At 41.0% G+C, this 26,240-nt stretch overlaps 1 protein-coding gene across 1 annotated transcript in view; it reads right to left on the minus strand.

Moving 5' to 3' along the window:
* Window positions 1-26,240, minus strand: part of gfpt2 (glutamine-fructose-6-phosphate transaminase 2) — a 69,204-nt gene that overhangs the window by 15,374 nt on the left and 27,590 nt on the right. Inside the window, exons 7-15 of the mRNA XM_061902095.1 lie at window positions 25,964-26,025; window positions 20,382-20,461; window positions 13,684-13,795; window positions 13,430-13,593; window positions 10,809-10,904; window positions 10,626-10,723; window positions 10,416-10,536; window positions 10,185-10,342; window positions 8,779-8,893 (exon numbers count right to left, since the gene is read on the minus strand). Of these exons, the coding sequence (XP_061758079.1) occupies window positions 8,779-8,893; window positions 10,185-10,342; window positions 10,416-10,536; window positions 10,626-10,723; window positions 10,809-10,904; window positions 13,430-13,593; window positions 13,684-13,795; window positions 20,382-20,461; window positions 25,964-26,025 (1,006 nt within the window). The remainder of the gene's footprint in view (window positions 1-8,778; window positions 8,894-10,184; window positions 10,343-10,415; window positions 10,537-10,625; window positions 10,724-10,808; window positions 10,905-13,429; window positions 13,594-13,683; window positions 13,796-20,381; window positions 20,462-25,963; window positions 26,026-26,240) is intronic.

Here is a 26,240-nt window from a genome sequence, read left to right on the forward strand (position 1 = left end):
CTATATACAAACCAAACAAAACTAGCACTGTGGCATGAATACATAAACTTACACGGCATGGAACTGTGGACGAGGACGTGAAGGTTTGAACGGCATGGGTAGGGTGCGTGCGAGTGTGATGGTGGGCATGGAGAATGAGCAGCAAAGGTCGTAGATTACAATGAAAGTTAATGTTCCCAGACTGATGGACGGAAAGAAATGGACTTAAATAGTGGCTGTGATAATTAGGAACAGGTGTGGGACTGAGGGCATGGGCGTGACTAGGAGGGCAAGGTGAAAAGCAATGAGTTGTCATGGTAACAAAACAAACCAGGAAGTGAAAAAAACGGAACAAGAGTCCAGAAAACAAAACAAAACATGATCAAACATAAAACCAGATCTACAGACGTGACACCAGTAAGTGTGACTGTGAGTGTTTGTTAGACACAGCCTTCTGAAACAGGATTTTCTTTTGCCATTTTTTTAGTGTCCCCATTGGATATAAATAGCACTAACAAAGAATGCAGGATTGAAATTTTCCCCCCAAAATAGATCCCATGATTTTTTTGTAACCTCAACAGAGGTCTGCACTGTCATTCTTTGACAGTATGTTTGTTTGTGTCAGCCGACTCTTCTACTGCTCCACCCCTGCTCACTTTAGTGTGGAAAACTGTCAAAACACATTCAGCCATTTTGCCCATGCTACTATTTTTTTCAATTCAAATACACCATATTGTGGGTATGCATTTAAATATTCAGGATTTGTCACGGATACGAAGGATTCTGGGTATTTGTTGTGTTGAGTTTATGTTGTGTTAAAGTGAGGATGTTCTCCTGAAATCTGTTTGTCAATCTTGTTTGGAGTGGCTTCACAGCGTGGCGCATATTAGTAAGTATTAAAGTTGTTTATATCCCAACCATCAGTGTACTCTGTGTCACCCAGTATGCCTTTCAATTTTGTACCTGTGATTGCGGAAGCTGCACCACATGTTGCCGGACTAACAATCGGTTCGTGCATGTTGTTGAAGGTGTTAAAGGCAATAGCTTCACAGCACACCCTTATTCTTGTCATCAGGATGAACGCTATTGGATAGTCGCGAGAACGTTAGCGGCTCCAATTGTCTTCATTACTTTGTAAAACAGGTTTAAATAGCTCTGTGAGTGGTAAAGGCGGCCGACCTCTGATGTACTTCAGCGGGCGGGTACTGTTCTGATAAAATGTTGGTTCGGGTGGACGGCGGGTGGATGACGACTTTGGTGATGCGGTTGTGGATGATATAATTGCCTATCTGCGCATCTCTAGTCTCCTGTGATTTAAATGGTTTAGAGTAGCTAAGCTGAGTGTCAAAAGGTAAATGAGACTGCAGTTTGTCTTCTGTTTGGTCAATTTATTACGCTGTGGTCTTCATGCACTCATACACAGCAGCAGTATCTAAATACAGTGCTACTTATGAGTGGTTTGAAATATGAGCTGTCTCTCGGCTTTTTGTTGCGCTTTAAGTTGCGAACATAATCGGAGTTATAAGCCCAAACCTGCCGTCTGTTGAGGTAGTATTTGTCTCAGGGTTGCGCCTTTGGAGCAATAGAGAGTTAATATATTGTTAGACGTTGCAGCTCTGGCTTTATCTATGCAAAGAAACAAACCAGTTTTGATTAGACAGTTAACGTGCGCACGTTTGAGCGCCGCTCAGAGATCGACACATTCCTGCCCTGCAACCACCGAAAAGTAAGAAAACCAGCGCAAGGGAGAAGAAGCGGATCAGAATCAGCTAAATCAGAGAAACAAATCATTAAAAAACACATCTTACTGGTTAGCAGCCGGCCCGGCGAGACAGCTGCAGATGCTGTGTTTGACATGTTTTCAGTTTGTTCTGTCTAGTACTCCTGACTCAACAAACCGGACCGCCAAGCATTACTTTTGGTACACAGACATATTTATCGCATGTTGTCCACTCGGACATCTCTGGTCAGTCACTCAAATATGTCCATGTCGATTTTCTAGTTCCTATTGTTGCCCGGCAGAGAAGCAGCCCGTAGGAGACACCTACAAAAGTCTGCTTCCCAGGTAAATGCTAAACAGTTATAGTACATCAATTCACAATATTACTGTAGTTGTTTATAGGACATGTCATAGTAATCTTTTTTAAACGATATTTACCATTTAAAACCATTTTTTTAAAGACATTTTACATGTAAAATTGTTATTTTTTGGGCGGGCCGAGCACAGATTTAATTGATTTTAATGGGTGAGGCTGATTTGAGATATGTTTTGAGTCATGGTTGCATACGGAATATTAAGAAAGCACACGATTGAATCTATTGAAGCCAGAAAGGTCTCCAACATAAAAGGGAGTGTATCTTCCAAACATTTTAGAACACTGCAAAAATTGAAATCTAAGTAAGATTAAATATATCAAATAAGGAAGATATTTGCTTATTTTCTGTCTGATAAGCTCATTCGTATCACTAAGCAGATTTTATGTTAGAGACTTTTACTTGTTTGAAGGGTTTTGGTCCTAAATTATATCAGTAAGTTATTACAGCTTGTTGCTGAGATTTTATGACCTCCATCCATCCATCTTCCTCCGCTTATCTGAGGTCGGGTCGCGGGGGCAGCAGCCTAAGCAGGGAAACCCAGACTTCCCTCTCCCCAGCCACTTCGTCTAGCTCTTCCCGGGGGATCCCAAGGCGTTCCCAGGCCAGCCGGGAGACATAGTCTTCCCAACGTGTCCTGGGTCTTCCCCGTGGCCTCCTACCGGTTGGACGTGCCCTAAACACCTCCCTAGGGAGGCGTTCGGGTGGCATCCTGACCAGATGCCCGAACCACCTCATCTGGCTCCTCTCCATGTGGAGGAGCAGCGGCTTTACTTTGAGTTCCTCCCGGATGGCAGAGCTTCTCACCCTATCTCTAAGGGAGAGACCCAAACTCATTTGGGCCGCTTGTACCCGTGATCTTATCCTTTCGGTCATGACTCAAAGCTCATGACCATAGGTGAGGATGGGAACGTAGATCGACCGGTAAATTGAGAGCTTTGCCTTCCGGCTCAGTTCCTTCTTCACCTCAACGGATTGATACAGTGTCCGCATTACTGAAGACGCCGCACCGATCCGCCTGTCGATCTCACGATCCACTCTTCCCCCACTCGTGAACAAGACTCCTAGGTACTTGAACTCCTGACCTGTATTGAGTAAAACATGCTTGAAACTAGACTATCAACTGTTGCAAAGCTGTGTCGTCAACACTCACAAGAATGTTGGGACGGCGTGGCGCAGTGGGAGAGTGGCCGTGCGCGACCCGAGGGTCGCTGGTTCAATCCCCACCTAGTACCAACCTCGTCACGTCCGTTGTGTCCTGAGCAAGACACTTCACCCTTGCTCCTGATGGGTGCTGGTTAGCGCCTTGCATGGCAGCTCCCTCCATCAGTGTGTGAATGTGTGTGTGAATGTGGAAGTAGTGTCAAAGCGCTTTGAGTATCTTGAAGGTAGAAAAGCGCTATACAAGTACAACCCATTTATCATTTATTTAAGAATAAAATTACTTTTTTAAAGTAATAATTTCTTATTTCAAGCATGTGAAAAAAAAAATCATGACTTTGACACAGCAAGATGGCGGCGCCCGGACGGGCTGCGACACTGCGGTGCTCTTGCTAAAGATGGAACATTTGGCGGAAATGCCGGACAGTTCTGCAGACTTCATGGCTGGCTCGCATCGTGGTCACTCCGTGATCACGTACGACCGCCAGACACTTCTGGATATGGACACATCGGGCCGTTTTGGACTGATAGACGCGGGCGTGCTAAACATGCTAACTAGCATGGGGATACGTCGGCTACATCCAGCGGCCTGTGAAGCAGCGGAGTCTAGTGGCAGCGCGGGCCGTCTACGGAGCAGACGCCAGCGGTGTGATCGGAAACGCGGATGCCGAGCGGGGCTAAAAACAAAGCAGAAGGCTAATCCCCACAGAACACCACTTCCCTCCACCCTGAAGACGGATTTAAATAAGGGATGCGAGACTACTGGTCTGGGTAAGGAGTCTGTTAAATTAGAACAAGTTTTTTCTGCTTTGAGTGTTTCAGAGTTGGACATGTGTTCTACTGAGGTGGCTAACTATGATGCGTGCAGTTTATCAAAGCAACAAACAAACAATCGGAAAATCCCCGTTACTGAGGAGGCTAACCATGATGCGTGCAGTTTATCAAAGCAACAATCAAACAATCGGAACATTCCCGTCGTATCAATTCCTAGATATGGTCGCAATTATACTGAATGCACTGGGCATAATAAACACAACATTATTAATATTGCTACTACCGATAATTTGATCAAAAATTCCCTAAAACAGCCCACTACCTATAATATAGGTTTTTTAAACATAAGATCATTGTCTCCCAAAACGTTGTTAGTTAATGATATCATCAGAGACAACAATCTTAACGTCATCGGTCTCAGTGAAACCTGGCTTAAACCAAACGACTTTTTTGCGCTAAATGAGGCATGTCCTCCTAACTTTACACATGCGCATATTGCCCGTCCGCTTAAAAGGGGTGGGGGGGTCGCACTAATATACAACGAAAACTTTAACCTTAGTCCTAACATAAATAATAAATATAAATCGTTTGAGGTGCTTACTATGAGGTCTGTCACACCGCTGCCTCTACACCTGGCTGTTATCTACCGCCCCCCAGGGCCCTGTTCGGACTTTATCAATGAATTCTCAGAGTTCGTTGCTGATCTAGTGACACACGCCGATAATATAATCATAATGGGGGACTTTAATATCCATATGAATACCCCATCGGACCCACCGTGCGTAGCGCTCCAGACTATAATTGATAGCTGTGGTCTCACACAAATAATAAATGAACCCACGCATCGCAACGGTAATACGATAGACTTAGTGCTTGTCAAGGGTATCACCGCTTCCAAAGTTACGATACTCCCGTATACTAAAGTATTGTCCGATCATTACCTTATAAAATTCGAGGTTCAGACGCATGTTCGTCAAACTAATAATAATAATAACTGCTATAGCAGCCGCAACATTAATACGGCCACAACGACAGCTCTTGCTGACCTACTGCCCTCGGTAATGGCACCATTCCCAAAGTATGTGGGCTCTATTGATAACCTCACTAACAACTTTAACGACGCCCTGCGCGAAACCATTGATAACATAGCACCGCTAAAGTTAAAAAAGGCTCCAAAAAAGCGCACCCCGTGGTTTACAGAAGAAACTAGAGCTCAGAAATTATTATGCAGAAAGCTGGAACACAAATGGCGCACGACTAAACTTGAGGTGCACCATCAAGCATTTAGTGATGGTTTAATAACTTATAAACGCATGCTTACCTTAGCTAAAGCTAATTATTACTCAAATCTCATCCACCGCAATAAAAACGATCCTAAATTTTTGTTTAGTACGGTAGCATCGCTAACCCAACAAGGGACTCCTTCCAGTAGCTCCACCCACTCAGCTGATGACTTTATGCAATTCTTTAGTAAGAAAATTGAAGTCATTAGAAAGGAGATTAAAGACAATGCGTCCCAGCTACAACGGGGTTCTATTAACACTGACACGATTGTATATACGGCGGATACTGCCCTCCAAAATAGTTTCTCTCGTTTTGAGGAAATAACATTAGAGGAATTGTTACAACGTGTAAATGGAATAAAACAAACAACATGTTTACTTGACCCTCTTCCAGGGAAACTGATCAAGGAGCTCTTTGTATTATTAGGTCCATCAGTGCTAAATATTATAAACTTATCACTTTCCTCGGGCACTGTTCCCCTAGCATTCAAAAAAGCGGTTATTCATCCTCTTCTTAAAAGACCTAACCTCGATCCTGACCTCATGGTAAACTACCGACCGGTGTCTCACCTTCCCTTTATTTCAAAAATCCTCGAAAAAATTGTTGCGGAGCAGTTAAATGAACACTTAGCGTCTAACAATCTATGTGAAACCTTTCAATCCGGTTTCAGGGCAAATCACTCGACGGAGACAGCCCTCGCAAAAATGACTAATGATCTATTGCTAACTATGGATTCTGATGCGTCATCTATGTTGCTGCTCCTCGATCTTAGCGCTGCTTTCGATACCGTCGATCATAATATTTTATTAGAACGTATCAAAACACGAATTGGTATGTCAGACTTAGCCCTGTCTTGGTTTAACTCTTATCTTACTGATAGGATGCAGTGTGTCTCCCATAACAATGTGACCTCGGACTACGTTAAGGTAACGTGTGGAGTTCCCCAGGGTTCGGTCCTTGGCCCTGCACTCTTCAGCATCTACATGCTGCCGCTAGGTGACATCATACGCAAATACGGTGTTAGCTTTCACTGTTATGCTGATGACACCCAACTCTACATGCCCCTAAAGCTGACCAACACGCCGGATTGTAGTCAGCTGGAGGCGTGTCTTAATGAAATTAAACAATGGATGTCCGCTAACTTTTTGCAACTCAACGCCAAAAAAACGGAAATGCTGATTATCGGTCCTGCTAGACACCGAACTCTATTTAATAATACAACTCTAACATTTGACAACCAAACAATTAAACAAGGCGACACGGTAAAGAATCTGGGTATTATCTTCGACCCAACTCTCTCCTTTGAGGCACACATTAAAAGCGTTACTAAAACGGCCTTCTTTCATCTCCGTAATATCGCTAAAATTCGCTCCATTCTGTCCACTAAAGACGCTGAGATCATTATCCATGCGTTTGTTACGTCTCGCCTCGATTACTGTAACGTATTATTTTCGGGTCTCCCCATGTCTAGCATTAAAAGATTACAGTTGGTACAAAATGCGGCTGCTAGACTTTTGACAAGAACAAGAAAGTTTGATCACATTACGCCTGTACTGTATATACCTATATATACATATATACATACATATATACCTATACTGTATATACCTTTATATACATATATACATACATATATACCTATACTGGCTCACCTGCACTGGCTTCCTGTGCACTTAAGATGTGACTTTAAGGTTTTACTACTTACGTATAAAATACTACACGGTCTAGCTCCATCCTATCTTGCCGATTGTATTGTACCATATGTCCCGGCAAGAAATCTGCGTTCAAAGGACTCCGGCTTGTTAGTGATTCCCAAAGCCCAAAAAAAGTCTGCGGGCTATAGAGCGTTTTCCGTTCGGGCTCCAGTACTCTGGAATGCCCTCCCGGTAACAGTTCGAGATGCCACCTCAGTAGAAGCATTTAAGTCTCACCTTAAAACTCATTTGTATACTGTAGCCTTTAAATAGACTCCCTTTTTAGACCAGTTGATCTGCTGTTTCTTTTCTTTTTCTTCTATGTCCCACTCTCCCGTGTGGAGGGGGTCCGGTCCGATCCGGTGGCCATGTACTGCTTGCCTGTGTATCGGCTGGGGACATCTCTGCGCTGCTGATCCGCCTCGACATCTCTGCGCTGCTGATCCGCCTCCGCTTGGGATGGTTTCCTGCTGGCTCCGCTGTGAACGGGACTCTCGCTGCTGAGTTGGACCCGCTTTGGACTGGACTCTCGCGACTATGTTGGATCCATTGTGGATTGAACTTTCACAGTATCATGTTAGACCCGCTCGACATCCATTGCTTTCCTCCTCTCTAAGGTTCTCATAGTCATTATTGTCACAGACGTCCCACTGGATCATTATTGTCACCGATGTCCCACTGGGTGTGAGTTTTCCTTGCCCTTATGTGGGCCTACCGAGGATGTCGTGGTGGTTTGTGCAGCCCTTTGAGACACTAGTGATTTAGGGCTATATAAGTAAACATTGATTGATTGATTGATATTAAAACAGATGACAGCCAAATGGACCTTGCTGTTTTATTTTCAATGAAACAATTGAAAGTTCGTACTCATATAGTAGTACAGTTGTTATTAGTGAGAATATACTTATTTTAAGGTAGTTTTGAGTTATTTGAGGTTAGACCTACATTTCATTCATTGACATCCTTCAGCAAAAATCAACAGGAAGTTGGCGCTTACCCCTTCAAAACAAAAGTTTTGTAAAAACCCGTCACCTTTTTTCAAACATTATCTCCTCTGAGCGCGTTTGTTGTGTCGGCTTCAAACTACCACAGGAGAGAGATTGAACCCTTCTGATTAAAAGTTGACGAAATAGTTTTTCTAACTGCTCCGGTTTTGATTTTACGAGCCTTCAAAGAACTCGCTGCGCTGATGCTGCTGCGGTCTCAAGATGGCCGCTTAAAAGCAGGAAGCACCAGCGTGACCACACCATGCAGAGAAGGTACGTAGTGTGCAGGTAAAGATATGTTGACTGGGTGAAAGAAGGAGGCGCCAGCTTGACTCCAGGATACAGAGAAGGTAGGTAATGTGCAGATAAAGATATGTTGTCTGGGTGATGGCAGGAAGCACCAGTGTGTATGGGTGAAAGAAAGAGGCACCAGTGTGACCCCAGGATGCAGGGAAGGTAGGTAATGTGCAGGTAAAGATATGTTGTATGGGTGATGGCAGGAAACACCAGCATGTATGGGTGACAGAAAGAAGCACCAGTGTGACCCCAGGATGCAGGGAAGGTAGGTAACGTGCACGTAAAGATATGTTGAATGGGTAAAGGACGGAAACACCAGCAAAAGTCGGTCCCGTCCATCGCTGCATGCAGTTTTAATTTGACTTGTTTTGGAAAGTCTTGACAAGCCAAATTTTCTTGTTCTATTGGGAGATAATTTTGCTTATTTTAAATAAAATACCCCTAATGTTTGCTTTTTTGTTTTGTTTTTGAACACTGACTTTTTGCTGTGTAGTTGAGTGTTTTGTTACCAGGTAGGTCCTTGAGGCTGTCAATGATCTCCAGTCTTCTCTTTTGCAGGGAGAGCCTGTCTTCACTCATCATCAGGCCGAACATCATGAGGGCAACAAACTGACTGGTGTACGCCTGCGCCACACACAGAGGAACATTTATTTGTTTTAGCATCTTTATTAGGGGTGGGCAAATTAATGCGTTAATTACGCGTTAACTCATCAATCTATTAACGCCGACAATTATTTTATCGCACATTTGCGTATGTTGTTTACATGCTTTTATTTTGTTAACGCCTTTTCTTAACAAGATGGCGTCGCCCGGCGTGGAGGGGCTCTTGGTAAAGATGGAACATTTGGCAAAAATACCGGACAATTCTGCAAATGTCCTGGCTGGCTTACAGCGTGGTCACTCCGGGATCACTTACGACCGCCAGACAATTCTGGATGTGGATAGATCGGGCCGTTTTGGACTGAATGAGGCGTGCTTGCTAGAGCGGCTAGCTAGCATGGGAATACTTTGCCGGCTACATCCAGCGGCCTGTGAAGCAGCGGAGTATATGTGTTGTCTGTCTATTTATGAATAATGCAGACCAGGAGTGTTGGCTGACTTCTTAACGTTTGCTTTCAGAGCGTGCATATCACAACATACAAGATGTCGTCATGGCGACACAACCTATACCGGGCTACCACTCCTGTTGCATGCTGGGTAGGGTAGTTCTTTTTTCCCCTGGCTCATAACATCACAATATAGTACCATGTATATGATGCCTTCAGTTTATCAAAGCACCAAGCAAACAATCGGAAAATTCCCATCATATCAATTCCTAGATATGGTCATAATTATTTTAAGTGCACTACGCAGAATAAACACAACATTATTAATATTGCTACTACGGATAATTTGATCCAAAATCCCCTAAAACAGCCCACTACCTATAATATAGGTTTTTTAAACATAATAAAAAAAAATGTTTCTGCTGTTACCTCAGAAATTGCCTGTTCAGATGTTATGATTGTGGCTCAGAGATTTGTATGTAGATTATATTTATTTTCCAGAACAAACAGGATAACTTAAATACCCTGGCAGTGGCAATAAGCTTAAATGTTTGTATTTACAATTTTGGAGTTGATTTTCATCAAATATGCTATTTAACTGCTACTGTTTAACAAGGACTGATTGTGTTTGCACAACAAATGTTTTGGCGCTTTTGTTCATGTGGGAGAATATTCCAATAAAGGTGCACTACACACTACTTTTGAATTCATTATTGGGCTTTGCGTATACAATGCAGTTAATCACGATTAATCGGAGAAATAGTGCGATTAACTTCAATTAAAATTTTTAATCGTTGCCCAGCCTTAATATATATATATAACTTGATGGATTTTTTTGAAGGGAAGAAAGTGGGATCTCAGTGGTATACCTTGGTACTTGCTACTCCAATCTCGGGCCCAGCATTAATGTGGACTCCACAGTCTGTCACCCTGCAAATGGAGCTGCCCACAGTGTTGGTTATACCCACTGTGAGAGCACCTCTGTCCTTACAGTAACGTAAGGCCATCAAGGTGTCTGCTGTCTCTCCTGATGGTACAACCAGATAAAGGTTACAAATGCATCACGACATAGCGTGCAGGAATGCTGGGACGGCTGTCACCTGACTGGCTGATGAAGAAGCTGACGTCATCTCTGAAAACTGGTGTATTGCGGTCCAGGAAGTCGCTCGCCAGTTCCACCATGACAGGCAGTTCTGTCAGCTCTTCCAGGATCTGTCTGGTCTGAAAACGTTGGAGGGCAAAGTAAACTCATCGCTTCCACCATAAACGTTTATTATTCTCACAAACTTTGACGATCACCCTCTACTCACAGCAACAGCAGCATGGAAACTCGTGCCACAGCCAATCAGGATTAGCCTTCTGCAGCGTTTGATTTCCTTCAGGTGGTCCTTCAGTCCTCCGAGAATCACTAAGAAGGTGGTAAAGGTAGTAGGTGTATTACAGTACTATATGTGCAATTCCCAGGGGAGACATAAAGAGAATATTTTGCTTACCAGTGTTGGAGTCAAAACAAATTCGACCTCTCATCGTGTTCACTACTGACTCTGGCTGCTCAAAGATCTCTTTCTGCATGAAGGAATCAAAGTTTCCTGCAAAAAGTGTAGAAATACATTAATACTACATAAATAGCTTCTACACAGTCTAAATATAAATTGATCAAGTACATCAACACATGTACATGTACACATTTGTTACTAAAACGGCCTTCTTTCATTTCTGTAATATCGCTAAAATTCGCTCCATTTTGTCCACAAGCGACGCTGAGATCATTATTCATGCGTTTGTTACAACTCGTCTCGATTACTGTAACGTATTATTTTCGGGTCTCCCCATGTCTAGCATTAAAAGATTACAGTTGGTACAAAATGCGGCTGCTAGACTTTTGACAAGAACAAGAAAGTTTGATCACATTACGCCTGTACTGTATATACCTTTATATACATATATACATACATATATACCTATACTGTATATACCTTTATATACATATATACATACATATATACCTATACTGTATATACCTTTATATACATATATACATACATATATACCTATACTGTATATACCTTTATATACATATATACATACATATATACCTATACTGTATATACCTTTATATACATATATACATACATATATACCTATACTGTATATACCTTTATATACATATATACATACATATATACCTATACTGGCTCACCTGCACTGGCTTCCTGTGCACTTAAGATGTGACTTTAAGGTTCTACTACTTACGTATAAAATACTACATACAATACTAAATAGCTCCATCCTATCTTGCCGATTGTATTGTACCATATGTCCCGGCAAGAAATCTGCATTCAAAGAACTCTGGCTTATTAGTGATTCCCAAAGCCCAAAAAAAGTCTGCAGCCTTTAGAGCGTTTTCTATTCGGGCTCCAGTACTCTGGAATGCCCTCCCGGTAACAGTTATGGATGCTACCTCAGTAGAAACATTTAAGTCCCATCTTAAAACTCATTTGTATACTTTAGCCTTTAAAAAGACCCCATTTTACAACCAGTTGATCTGCCGTTTCTTTTCTTTTCTTGTGGAGGGGGGGGGGGCACAGATCCGGTGGCCACCATGGATGAAGTACTGGCTGTCCAGAGTCGGGACCCAGGGTGGACCGCTCGCCTGTGTATCGGTTGGGGACATCTCTGCGCTGCTGACCTGTCTCCCGCTCGGGATGGACTACTGCTGGCCCCACTATAGACTGGACTATCACTATTATGTTGGATCCACTATGGACTGGACTTTCACAATAATATACTAGACCCACTCGACGTCCATTGCATCCGAGGGTGGGGGTCACCCACATCTGCGGTCCTCTCCAAGGTTTCTCATAGTCGTTCACAATGGCATCTCACTGGGTTGTGAGTTTTATTTAAGTCTCACCTTAAAATTTATCCGTATACTCTAGCCTTTAAATAGACCTCCTTTTTAGACCAGTTGATCTGCCGCTTCTTTTCTTTTTTCTCCTATGTCCCCCCCTCCCTTGTGGAGGGGGTCCGGTCCGATGACCATGGATGAAGTACTGGCTGTCCAGAGTCGAGACCCAGGATGGACCGCTCGCCTGTGTATCGGTTGGGGACATCTCTACGCTGCTGATCCGCCTCCACTTGAGATGGTTTCCTGTGGACAGGACTCTCGCTGCTGTCTTGGATCCGCTTGAACTGAACTCTCGCGGCTGTGTTGGAGCCACAATGGATTGAACTTTCACAGTATCATGTTAGACCCGCTCGACATCCATTGCTTTCGGTCCCCTAGAGGGGGGGGTTGCCCACATCTGAGGTCCTCTCCAAGGTTTCTCATAGTCAGCATTGTCACTGGCGTCCCACTGGATTTGAATTCTCCCTGCCCACTGGGTGTGAGTTTTCCTTGCCCATTTGTGGGTTCTTCCGAGGATGTTGTAGTCGTAATGGTTTGTGCAGTCCTTTGAGACATTTGTGATTTGGGGCTATATAAATAAACATTGATTGATTGATTGAACAAAGGTGATGCTCATGCATGGTTAATTTTGTGCACAAGTAAAAAAAAAACCATACACTTTGTCTTGAATTGAAACAAATATATATATATATATATATATATATATTTTATTTTTCACTAAAGAAGGGTTGGGTGAATGCACATATGAAACTGGTGGGGTTCGGTACCTCCAACAAGGTTAAGAACCACTGGACTAGACGTATAAGATTTCATGGGATTTATGGATTAGGAGTGAGAGATAGTTTGGTAAAGGTATAGCATGTTCTATATGTTATAGTTATTTGAATGACTCTTACCATAATATGTTAGGTTAACATAGCAGTTGGTTATTTATGCCTCATATAACCTACACTTATTCAGCCTGTTGTTCACTATTCTTTATGTATTTTAAATTGCCTTTAAAATGTCTATTCTTGGTGTTGGATTTTATCAAATACATTTCCCCAAAAAATGCGACTTATACTCCAATGCGACTTATATGTTTTTTTCCTTCTTTATTTTGCATTTTCGGCAGGTGCGACTTATACTCCGGAAAAATACGGTAGTTTTCAAAGCATTCATTCAAAGATTTTACATGTCTTATTTTGTCTCAAACTGGTAACTGACCTTTCATGATCTGCTGCAGCTCCATTTTAAGGGTCTTGATGGCCCGAACAGGGTCTTCACCTGCCTGCCGGTTCATCCTGTGGATGGAAAGTTGCCCTCCTCTCACCACAGCAATGTCATCGTCCTCCAGGTACAACACCTTGTTGGTGTGCTCGATAATGGCGCTGTCAGTCAAGGAGGAAACAGTGTTCACAAAGGGAGTGCAACATAAAGTGATGTGTTTTTATGTATGGTTTATATAAAAGGACTTTCACCTGGCATCAGAGGCAAAGTAATACTCCACAGCCCTGCCATCCCCTACAGCGTTAATATCGCTGTCTTGGCGGTTATGGTCGTTCTTTTCCTTGATGTCTTCCTTTAGGAGAGCTGTGGGGTTAACAAACAAGGTCAGAAATGAGTCCCAAAAATTGATATGTGAACAATTCTTCCTCTGAGCTTCCACATGTAAAAAAGGGTCATTGTATTTAATGTTAAGATAAGCTAAGAAATCCTGAAAATGACCTTTTTACTTTTTGAAGGACTATCTAGCAAAATAACTAGAAAGGCAAGTCTTCCAAGCAGAGGATTGAAGAAGATCCAGTGTTGTGAAAAAATTAGCTGCTTCATAAAAAAAAAAAAGCAAGCCGTTGCCTTATCAGATAGTAATGGATGGGTTTTGATGACATTTTCAGGAAATGTCCAAAATAGGTCCTGGAACAAGTGCTTCGGTAGTGTTTTTTTTAATTATTCTTCATATATGAGCTTGTCCAAGTACGGGTAACACATTTTCTGAGAAAGTTCTAGCAGACACTGCTCTAAGTTGTGCCCACAATGGTGACGACAAAGGAAGTGGACCGTGTCTTAAAGGGGAACATTATCAGCAGACCTATGTAAGCGTCAATATATACCTTGATGGTGCAAAAAAAAGACCATCTATTTTTTTAACCGATTTCCGAACTCTAAATGGGTGAATTTTGGCGAATTAAACGCCTTTCCGTTTATCGCTCTGGAGGCGATGACGTCAGAATGTGACGTCGCCGAGGTAACACACCCACCATTTTCATTTTCAACACATTACAAACACCGGGTCTCAGCTCTGTTATTTTCCGTTTTTTTGACTATTTTTTGGAACCTTGGAGACATCTTGCCTGGTGGGTGTGTTGTCGGAGGGTGTAACAACACTAACAGGGAGGGATTCAAGTTGCACCACTGGCCCCAAGATGCCAAAGTGTCTGCCGCCAGACCCCCATTGAATGTGCCAGAGTGTCTCCACATTTGACCGACGATGCTAAGGCAGACATGGCACAGAGATGTATGGATAACCTGCAGATGCATTTGCAACGATAGTCAACGAAATCACAAAGGTGAGTTTTGTTGATGTTGACTGCCAGCTAATCGATACTAACATGCTACGCTAATCGATGCTAACATGCTATTTACTGGTGGTGCTAAAGCAGACATGGCACAGAGATGTATGGATAACCTGCAGATGCATTTGCAACTATATTACGTTTCCTTCCACCCACATTTAATGCGAAACAAACACTTACCAATTGACGGATTTAAGTTGATCCAGTGTCAAAAGATGCGAAAGTCCTGATCGTTTGGTCCGCACATTTTACCGGCGATGCTAACGCAGCTATTCGACCATGCTATGGCTACGAATAGCGTCAATAGCTATTCGCTCAATAGCTTCAGTTTCTTCTTCAATACTTTCATACTCCAACCATCTGTTTCAATACATGTGTAATCTGTTGAATCGCTTAAGTCGCTGAAATCCGAGTTTGAATCCGAGCTAATGTCGCTATATCTTGCTGTGGTATTCCCATTGTTTGTTTACATTGGCAGCACTGTGTGACGTCACAGGGAAATGGATAGTGGCATCGCAAATAGCGAAAATAAGGCACTTTAAAGCTTTATTTAGGGATATTACGAGACCGGTAAAATTTTGAAAAAAACTTCAAAAAATACAACAAGCCACTGGGAACTGATTTTTATTGTTTTTAACCCTTTTGAAATTGTGATAATGTTCCCCTTTAAAAACATGCCAGCGCTGGCAATGCGAGAGTGGATACTTGATTTGTAAAATGATTCAAGATTGGTTGATATTTCGGTTGTTGAATGTATTGTTTTTTCGGCTGATTATATACAACACTAACCAAAACCGCAACTTATTTTCAGCAGTATTTTTTATCTATTTATTTATGTTTACCCTGTTATGTTTTTTCTCTCCAGCTTCAATTCCGTTTAAGACACCCCTGTGGGCACATTTTTTTTTAGTAAACCAGACTTAAAGTGGGCGCGACTTAGCTGCAGCTAGACTTACTTGCATTTTCTCAGAACACCAGGCCTAGCCAAGATTAAATGATGGATTTTTTTAATGGGCAAAATATGTTGTTTTTAATGACACAGCATCTCAACTTCAAACTTTTGGCAACCTTAAACAAGACACTAAGCACTGGAACAGACCTACAAATTAACATAGAAATGAATAAATTAAAAAAATGGTTTGCTAAAAACAGGCTATCCTTGAATCTCAGTAAAACTAAAATAATGCTATTTGGTAACAGTAGAAAGGAGCATCAGACACAAATACAAATTGATGGAATAGATATCGAAAGGGTAAAAGAAACCAGATTTTTGGGAGTATTAATAGATGATAAAATGAACAAGAAATCTCATATACAAAACATACAACATAAGGTGGCAAAAATTATTTCAATAATGAATAAAGCAAAATACGTCCTGGGCCAAAAATCACTTTATATTCTCTACTGCTGGCTAGTGTTACATATCTGAGTTATTGTGCAGAAATATGGGGAAACAACTACAAATGTGCGCTACATTCGTTAACTGTGTTACAAAAAAGATCGATTAGAATAATACACAATGTTGGATATAGAGAACATACAAACCCTTTATTTATTGACACAAAAATATTAAAGCTCGATGACTTGATAGAATTGCAAACAGCTAAATTGATGTACAAAGTAAATTATAACCTGCTAGCAAAGAATGTACAACAATTCTTCTCAACTAAAGAGGAGAAATATAACCTCAGAGGAAAATCTAACTTAAAACATTTGTATGCACGTACAACACTTAAAACTTTTAGCATATCAGTATGTGGAATTAAATGATGGAATGGATTAAGTAAAGAAGTTAAACATTGTACTGATATGATCCACTTTAAGAGGATGTTTAAATTAATAGTGCTTACAAAGTACAAAGAAGAAGTATTATGAAAAACACTTTCAAACTTATTGAAAATAAGATATTCTTCATCTCAGTATGTTAATAATGACTGAAATAATTAAGTACATGTTAGAAAACTGCTGTGTTAATCACTCATAGATGTCATTTTGCTATTTTGATATTTTGCTGTAAAGGTCAGTGAATGAATGTTTATATTGTGGGCGCTCTGAAGTGGAAAAGGGGGAGGATTAAATAAGCTTTGCTTCTTCCTACTCCTTTTCGGACATGATGTATTGTGTATTGCAAAATGATGAATTTAACTGATGTATAATGTTGTATGTATGTCATGTTCCAAATAAACTAAGAAAAGAAAGAACATACTTTAATGCAAAGTTATTACCATCCAAGCTCAATCGGATTATTCCCCTTTAACTATAGTCTTTTTTATACAATCAAACAAGATTAAAAAAGAGAAAAAAAGATTTGCAACATTCTCTTACCATCATTTACTTTTTTTGCACCATGACTTTACTTATAGTAAGCAATCTTATCATTCAGCAAACCAGTAGAGTACCGGTCAATCCTTTTTAATAAGATTCAAAACCTGAATCATTACCCCTTTCATCACAGCTGGTGTGGTTGTCAATCTGTCCTGGTACTTTTTGTTTTAAAAAAAACTTCATAATATTAATGTTTGCATTCGTCACAAGCTCAGGCGTTCCCTATTCAGCGGAAAGTTCCGGTAGGCTGACGCAGGCCAACTACTCAGCTGCACTATGGTACTGCACATTCATTTCAAGGTATTTTTTTTATTCCCTGCTCAAAAGTAAAAGTTAGGTTGGTGGCTTTTCAGAAAACCCCTTAACGCCGACCAGGCCTCCAAGTCTTCTTCTGTAATATTTAGGCAGACTTCGATTGTGTGATATCAGGGAGTAGTCTGTTTTCGGTTTGTCATCTGTACAGGTCAAATATATCTTAAATAGAGGGCAAGAGGCACTAAAAGGTTTATCCAGCACATAAATTGACACACCCTAGCTTGCTGTGTCCTCACCCCGGTGCGACTGTAGTAACACTGTTTTGGACTTTGAACGGGTGTCACCAGTTACTTTGGAAAAAACTGCTGGGATACGGTCTGTGTACAGACAAGGCAAACATGCAACTGCAAATTGAAAAAGTATGAAATAATGCAGTTCACAGACCGATATAATTAATTTAATAACTTGTGATTAAGAGCTATACAAATAACATTTGATTGATTGATTGATCATTGTGCAGTCGTACAGCTGTCGTTTTTAACTCTGGTTTTGCCTGATAGACTGAGCCCGGGAAGCGCATTCTTTGATGGAAGACAATGTTTTTTCCAGAAATGTTTCCTTGAAATAGCTGGCAGCGCTCCTTTCTCAGAAGTTTTCACAATGGATTATAAAAGAATGGCAGCACAATTGCACAGAGAGCGGCTACTCAAAATATATTTAAAAGCTCATTCCTTTCCACATGTAGTTACTACCAACCACACTCGTTTTTCAAGACGTACAACTCTTCAGGGTAGAAAGGTGGATGTTTCTTTAACAACTTTAAAGCCCTTTCTTTGTTGATGAGGGGATTTGGACTCAATGTGTACTTTTAAATTGGGTCACAGAACAACAAAGGAACTTTTTGTATGGGGCGCCGGACTTTGGCAGATCCGTCATAGATCCTGTTCTGTCTCCCTGTAATGTTTGTCTGACCTTGAATGGGGAGCAGGCCTTTGAGAAACTAGAGATTTAGGGCTATATAAATAAACATTGATTGATTAATTGATTGAGTGATTGTGCTGAAAATTTTAATTTCCCCTCGGCGATTAATAAAGTATGTCTGATTCTGATTCAGGAAACACTGATACAAATTATTTAAAATATTATTATTAACATTATCATTATTAGTTTTATATCACTATTTTTCAGGATTTCTGCTTTCATTTTTGCTGGTTCATTCACCAGAGCCCACCTGGTCCACCAGGGTTAAGCTAATGTGTCTTTTGTAGTTATTTGGCCAGTTTCTCTTCTCTTAACAAGAAAATCATTGTCATTATTTTGATATCTATACATATAAATATAATGTGATATCAATATTCATTTTAAATGCATTCATTCTTCAGAGGGACAATAGACTCACAGCAAAAAAAAATTCAAATTCATGTTAAATAACCTTGGTTGCCCTCAGAGTGCCGCTTGTAACCGTGAATAATTTATGAATAGAAATGTATAGGAATTCTCCTCATGAAATGATTATACAATTACCTATGCATTCGATTAGAAATGTATGATAATTATATATGTGTTGCAATATTATATAATAACAAAGTGTAAAAGATATGCAATTGCATGAAATACATGCTTCTCAGCAGGCACAAAACATTAAAAGAAAGCAGAGAACTTGTTGAATTAGGTACCGACATTGAGCAACTCTAAACTAACGTTAGAAAAACATGCTTTGTGATTACGTTTAATCAATGTTGGGTTCTGACGTTGATTTGACTCTTGAAATTTGGTCATTTCCCAACCAAAACGTGGCTCCGACAATGGACATCGACGTCCCAATTACAATTATAACTATTTTGCAAAGTTGTTTTGAAGTCAGTTTTAAAGGAAAATTGTATCAATGTATTGTGCCTGCTGGAATGTTTTCAGTCAAAATGGAAAGAATACATTTAGTAAAAAAAAGATCAAGTACTTTAGTGACTCATTACTTCAAGGCTATTGCGGGCCACATTAAATTATTTGGCGGGCTAGATCTGGCCACTGGGCATTGATTTTGACGCCTGTTTGTCTAGATGTAGCTGAACAACATCATTGCTTATATTCTAATGTCCAATAGTTTATGTACGCCAGACCTGGGCAAATTAAGGCCCAGGGGCCACATTCGGCACGTTAAGCTTTTCAATCTGGCCCGCCGGACATTCCCAAATAATTTTTTGGGATCAATAAGATGGAAACTGCAGCTGCCATGATGATGTTTTTAAATGACCGTAATTCTTGAACTATACAAAGTATTTCAATGGTTGGAATCTGCGCTTTTGGATGATATACCAGTTACTATGGTTAACTAATTAGTTACTATGGTCATGTACGTCACAGCACCTCAAATGAGGCACCAAGCAATGTGGTCGGGAAGTGTTTCCACAGACGCGGAAGGAGCTTTTTTCAACAAAGTTCTAAAGCTTAGTTAAATATCAGGTTGTAGGCGGGTTTATTTTGTACCCTTCGCGTTCATATTCCACTGCTTGTTGCATTTTTGTTGTGTTTCTCTTGATTGTAAATATGTCGATCGAAAAGCGGTGTGACATTCATATTTTGTCAATATTCAGTATTTTATCGTTCATAGAAAAAATGTAAAATTCCATTATGTTTTTTAAGACGTTCTGTCATAACGTTTTTAGCATTCTATCAGACATTATTGTGAAGTTTTGTATTAGTGTCCCTAAAAATAGATATACCGGCCCCCAGACACAATTTTTTCTCTAAATGTAGCCCCCGATTCAAAATTATTGCCCAGCCCTGATGTACGCCATTGGGCAGTATGCTAATACAGGAAGTGTATCAAAAATCTTCCTACACTTTGGCTGTAGGGGCACAGTATATTTGATCAGAGAGCTGTTTCTATCGTTTTGTACCGCTTGTGTGGCTTAACAAGGTAACAATCCTCGATAGTGCTTGCTTTGTGCAGGTGTACCTAATTGAAGTGTATGAGGAGGACCTAAGAGTTCAACGTGGCAGACAAAGTGAGGAATTGTACTCACCACCCTTGTACTGGACGGGGATGTGTTCAGTTGACAGCTCATGCTCGCTTCGTACACCAATGAGCAACGGACTTCCTCTCCTGTTGGCAAGCAGAGAGGTTGAAGATAGGAGAAGATTATTAGCTTTACAGGAAGGGGTCTCAAACACGTAGCCCGCACCTTAATATGAAAATTTAATGTTGGTGCGGCCAGCAAGTTTTATATGTATGGCGCTTTACAGCATCATACTTGTATACCCTCGATTTTTCTGGGAGACTCCCAATTTTCAGGGCCCCCGTATAAACAACTTTAACTCTGTTACAAATATGTGCCTCACTGTGAACCCGCACCAAACAAGAATGACAAACACATTTTGGGAGAACATCTGCAACGTAACACAACAGAACAAATACCCAGAGTCCCATGCAGCCCTAACTCTTCTGGGCTACAATATTCACCCCCGCCCACTGCAACCTTGCCCCTTATAGTAGCCCGGAAAAGTTGGGGATGCATTTGATTCTGGGTATTTGTTGGCAAGAGTTGGCAAGTATGTTGCTACGGCTGGAAAGCCATTCAAAGAAGGTTAATTCATTAAAAAGTGCATGTTAGATTTTTAAAGAAATCTTTGCCTGCGGCCCAGCCTCACCCAGTTTCTGCATCCAGTGGCCCCCAGGTATATTGAGTTTGAGACCTTTGCTTTAAAACATAGTCTTTTTTGGTTTATCAACTGTCCAGTCTTAACACAAACTTGCCCCTCCTATTATCAACCAAATATTAAAGTCATAAATGTTTCCAACTGATTCTACAGTTCCCCACATCCCTATTGAGCTTTGTTCAGAGTTCCTGGTAACACAGTTTTCTGATTGGCTACTAATTAAATCCTGTTTCTGATTGGCAGTGGGGGTGACAAAGGTGCAGCTGTATTTCACCAGAAAGGTAAACACAGCATCCATCTAAACTAAAACACTTCATGTCAAGTTATTCAAGAACACAAAACCCCATGAGGACCTCTCCCCCTCCCTTGTAGTATTTGTAGGGCTGTATCAGCCTTGTCTCTCTCTCTCTCTCTCGCTCTATAGTTAAGAGTCCTACGGGTCTCGGCTCTACTGACGCAAGCCGGCTGGTTGTTTTAAGGGGTGTGGGGCTTGAAGTGAGGCTTGCAAACAGAAACATGTGGTCGTCATCCAGTACAATATTTACCCTGAGGGAGGGAAGAAAGGGGAAGCCAATGGATGACAGAAAAGTGAGATGTGTTGTTGGAAAAAGAGACAGGAGAACAATAGAGTGAGATCAAATTGAAAACAAGTTTGAAAATAGATCTTTGAAGACCAAAACAACAGGTGCCGAGTAGCTATACAAACTAGCCTATGCTTATTTATACTTTCTTTTGGCATCCAGCGTCTCACGCTTCTGCCGATCGTGAAGAGAATAGGAAAGACTTTAGACCAGTGTGATCAGATTGTAAGAATAGTAGCAAAACGGTAAATTCTCTGTTAATATATACAGTACAATCCAAAAGTTTGGACACACCTTCACATTTCAATTTATTTTCATGACTATTTACATTGTAGATTGTCACTGAAGGCATCAAAACTATGACACCTGTGAAGTGAAAAGCCTTTCAGGTGACTACGTCTTGAAGCTCATCGAGAGAATGCCAAGAGTGTGCAAAACGGTAATCGGAGCAAAGGGTGGGCTTTTTGAAGGAACAATAATATAAAACATGTTTTCAGTTATTACACCTTTTTTTGTTAAGTACATAACTCCACATGTGTTCATTCATAGTTGTGATGAACTGAACTCTCGCGGCTGTGTTGGAGCCATTATGGATTGAACTTGCACAGAATCATGTTAGACCCGCTCGATATCCATTGCTTTCGGTCCCCTAGAGAGGGGGGGGGGGTTGCCCACATCTGAGGTCCTCTCCAAGGTTTCTCATAGTCAGCATTGTCACTGGCGTCCCACTGGGTGTGAGTTTTCCTTGCCCTTTTGTGGGTTCTTCCGAGGATGTTGTAGTCGTAATGATTTGTGCAGTCCTTTGAGACATTTGTGATTTGGGGCTATATAAATAAACATTGATTGATTGATTGATTGATGCCTTCAGTGACAATGTACAATGTAAATGTCATGAAAATAAAGAAAACCCATTGAATGTGAAAAGGGTGTCCAAAGTTTTGGCCTGTACAGTATATATATATATATATATATATATATATATATATATATATATATATGAAATATAATCATCCATTTTCAAAGATTTCAGATTACCAGAAGCACAAACTTCCCTGCTGATACCAGTACAAATGTAGGCTATGACCTTACATTGAAAAACATCCACTGTTATTACAGGAGAGTATCCCCAATAAAAATAAAAGAGTGGTAAAATATTTTTTACTCAATTTAGGACATTTATTAAGACAATATGTGCTCTTTGTAGACTTACTTTCAGAGTAACATGAACCTAGACTGCTTTTTAAGATGTACACTGACTAACACATGTTTCATTTCCATATTAGTGTCCTTTGACACAAATAAATAGTTGCTAAATGTGTGGGGCAGTGACGTGCAGTCAGGGGAGGCAGGTGAGGCAGTGCCTCATGTGCCATCATGGAAAGAAAAAAAATGTAAAAGAAAAAAAATTAATTAAATTGTTATATGCCGCGACCCCAAAAGGGAATATGTGGTAGGAAATGGATGGATGATAATAATAATAATAATAATGGATTAGATTTATATTGCGCTTTTCTATTGTTAGATACTTAAAAATGCTCACAGAGAAGTGGGAACCCATCATTCATTCACACCTGGTGGTGGTAAGCTACATCTGTAGCCACAGCTGCCCTGGGGTAGACTGACGGAAGCGTGGCTGCCAGTTTGCCACCAATCATTCATTCATCTTTCATTCACCAGTGTGAGCGGCACCGGGGGCAAGGGTGAAGTGTCCTGCCCAAGGACACAACGGCAGCAATTTGGATGTTAATAGGTGGGAAGCGAACCTGCAACCCTCAGGTTTCTGGCACGGCCGCTCTACCCACTACGCCATGCCGCCCCCCTGGATGTCATATGCATCCAGTGATTATACTTTATAAAGTTATTTTCCATTTAATTTCACCAGTTTTAGATTATTTTTATTCAAAATTGCTGAATTTTCACATTTGCCGTTCAAATACTGAGAAGAGACTTGCGGTGAGTCGGCAGCCAGTTGAGCCTCACCATGGATTGCGCAATGACTCGGCTAACTGCTGGCTGCTGTGCAGTGAGACTGTATTGCTATATGAATTATATTATACATTTCCATAGCACCTGGGGATAGGTTGATTGGCAACACTAAATGGTCCCTAGTGTGTGGATGTGAGTGTGAGTGTTGTCTGTCTATCTGTGTTGGCCCTGCGATGAGGTGGCGACTTGTCCAGGGTGTACCCCGCCTTCCGCCCGATTGTAGCTGAGATAGGCGCCAGCTCCCCCCGCAACCCCAAAAGGGAATAAGCGGTAGAAAAATGGACGGATGGATGGATTTCCATAGTTTAGTTAGCTGAGGTTATTGTGTACAGTGTATTTTGTCAACAACTGTATGTGTGTAACCTATTTCTTGTGCTGGGCAATCATAAAACGGCTGTGAAGACGCACTGTGTGAGGCACCTGTTCTCCCGCCTCATTGACTTGCGATTACTCGGCTGCAGAATAAGTGACAACAATCTACAGTTAGCAAGTCAAGTGCAGCGGCAGCGATAGTTTATTTTCTCCTCTCCACTGGATTTTTAACATGGAGGATTACATACCGGTATCTAAAATAAAACCGTTTTCTAAACTGGACTTTAAATATAAGCAGGAGCTAAAAGGTTTGCTTCAGACAGTGATATCCATTTTAAAACTGAAGAAAGATAAGGAAGACTTCCATAAACAAGTTATCGATGCTTTTGTTCAGAAGGAGCGGCGCATGGACTTCATTTATAAGTAAAGGTAAGACCATAATAATGTTTTTTTTTATTAAATGTGCTTTTTTGTGTGCTACAGTTTGTATGTGTAGCGGTATAGCTCGGTTGGTAGAGTGGCCGTGCCAGCAACTTGAGGGTTGCAGGTTCGATTCCCGCTTCCGCCATCCTAGTCACTGCCGTTGTGTCCTTGGGCAAGACACTTCACCCACCTGCTCCCGGTGCCACCCACACAGGTTAAAATGTAACTTAGATATTGGGTATCACTATGTAAAGCGCTTTGAGTCACTAGAGAAGAGCGCTATATAAATATAATTCACTTCACTTCACTATGTGTAAAGAATGCTGGTATGAGCTTTTAAACATAACCCGTTAACTGCTGCCAATCAAATGGTGAATAAGATACTCTTTAGGGTTCATATGTTTGCAAATCCGAGTGTGATGAAGTCAGTGCCTCACCAGCCATGAACCTCACCGCACGTCACTGGTGTGGGGTGTAACGTCTTTTGTCAAACACAATACAAATACACTGAAATTGTGTAGTACTTCCCTCAGGCAATTGTGTGACAGTTGAGAAAGACCAGGATAAAGAAAATACATGAGGACTAGAAACATTGTCATTCTCATTGACATTGGGTTGTGAGTTTTTCCCTTGCCCTTCTGTGGGATCTGAACCGAGGATGTCGTGGTGGCTTGTGCAGCCCTTTGAGACACTTGTGATTTATGGCTATATAAATAAACAATGATTGATTGATAGCAGGGCCCAGAAACCATGTAAAATGCCTCAAGGGGGCTGTGAGCTTAATATGTATGTATCGAATGGTATTATTTGGTTCGAGGAAAGTACCCGACCTGCCTGAACTGGTTAAACACTGTTTGAATATAGAATACCTTCCATAACAAAAACCAGAAATAGTGGTTTTTCTAAGAAATGTGTTGAGGTCTACAAAAATGTATAGATCACAGAGAAGCATGGCCGTCCCTAGATACGGTGTACATATGCCCTCAGAATACGGAAGACAATCTGATTGGAAGCTCAGTAGCGATATAGGCTATCTTTTAAAGATACATTAGAACTACACAGGAATCATATCAACAATGGCACTGAAAAGATATTGAATCACAAGTTACCGCCCTTAAGGTCTTTTTTATACCCTTTGTGTCACCATTGCCCTTTGCACCCACTGTCTGCCTCTCCCTTATATGTAACAAATGACTGCAGCAGGAAAGATATAAAATAACACAAAAATGTAATTCTACAGTGATTAAACTGGCAAAATCGGAAACAGGAAACTCTCCATTAATGAGTCACCAACAACTCTGAGCCTGGAGGCCCAAGAGAACCAAAGAAGCTATGTGCAGGAGGGAGAAAAGTCCGGGCCAGATGAAAGAGGGCCTTGGATATTAAACTCTGCTTCCTTCTCGGTTTTTAGGCACCTCTTTAAGCTCACACAAGCATTCAGATTGAAGTTAGTTTACAAAAGTGTGTGCTTATCATCAATCTTACATATTTAAAAAAAACAACAAAAAAAACAAGTGAGCAAAAGGGAAGTGCATCATATTTAGGATCTTTTTACAAGCATGGCTCATCTCAACCTCTTCAATCCACGTGTACTGGATCTTGCAGTGTAATACCAGAGCTATGTGCGTTTTAGTGTGTTGACCAACCTGGCACACACGGCCTCTCCTGGGTAATGGCGGCTTTTAAACACCAGAGCAAAGGCTCCCTCCTAAGACAAGAAGAAGAGAAAGATCACTGAGAGTTTACTTTGAAGTTGCATAAACAAAACAGTAAGAGATAAAGGAGAACTGCATGTTTTTGTAATGTTTCCTATATTTTCACTATACTAATGAGCGACAAGAACATATCTCTTTTTTTTCAATGAATTTTAACTTGTGAATAAACATAAATAAAAGTCAGTTTAGAATGGAGCCAATTGGAGCC

This window comes from Nerophis ophidion, linkage group LG05, assembly GCF_033978795.1.
Source record: "Nerophis ophidion isolate RoL-2023_Sa linkage group LG05, RoL_Noph_v1.0, whole genome shotgun sequence".
NCBI lineage: Eukaryota > Metazoa > Chordata > Actinopteri > Syngnathiformes > Syngnathidae > Nerophis > Nerophis ophidion.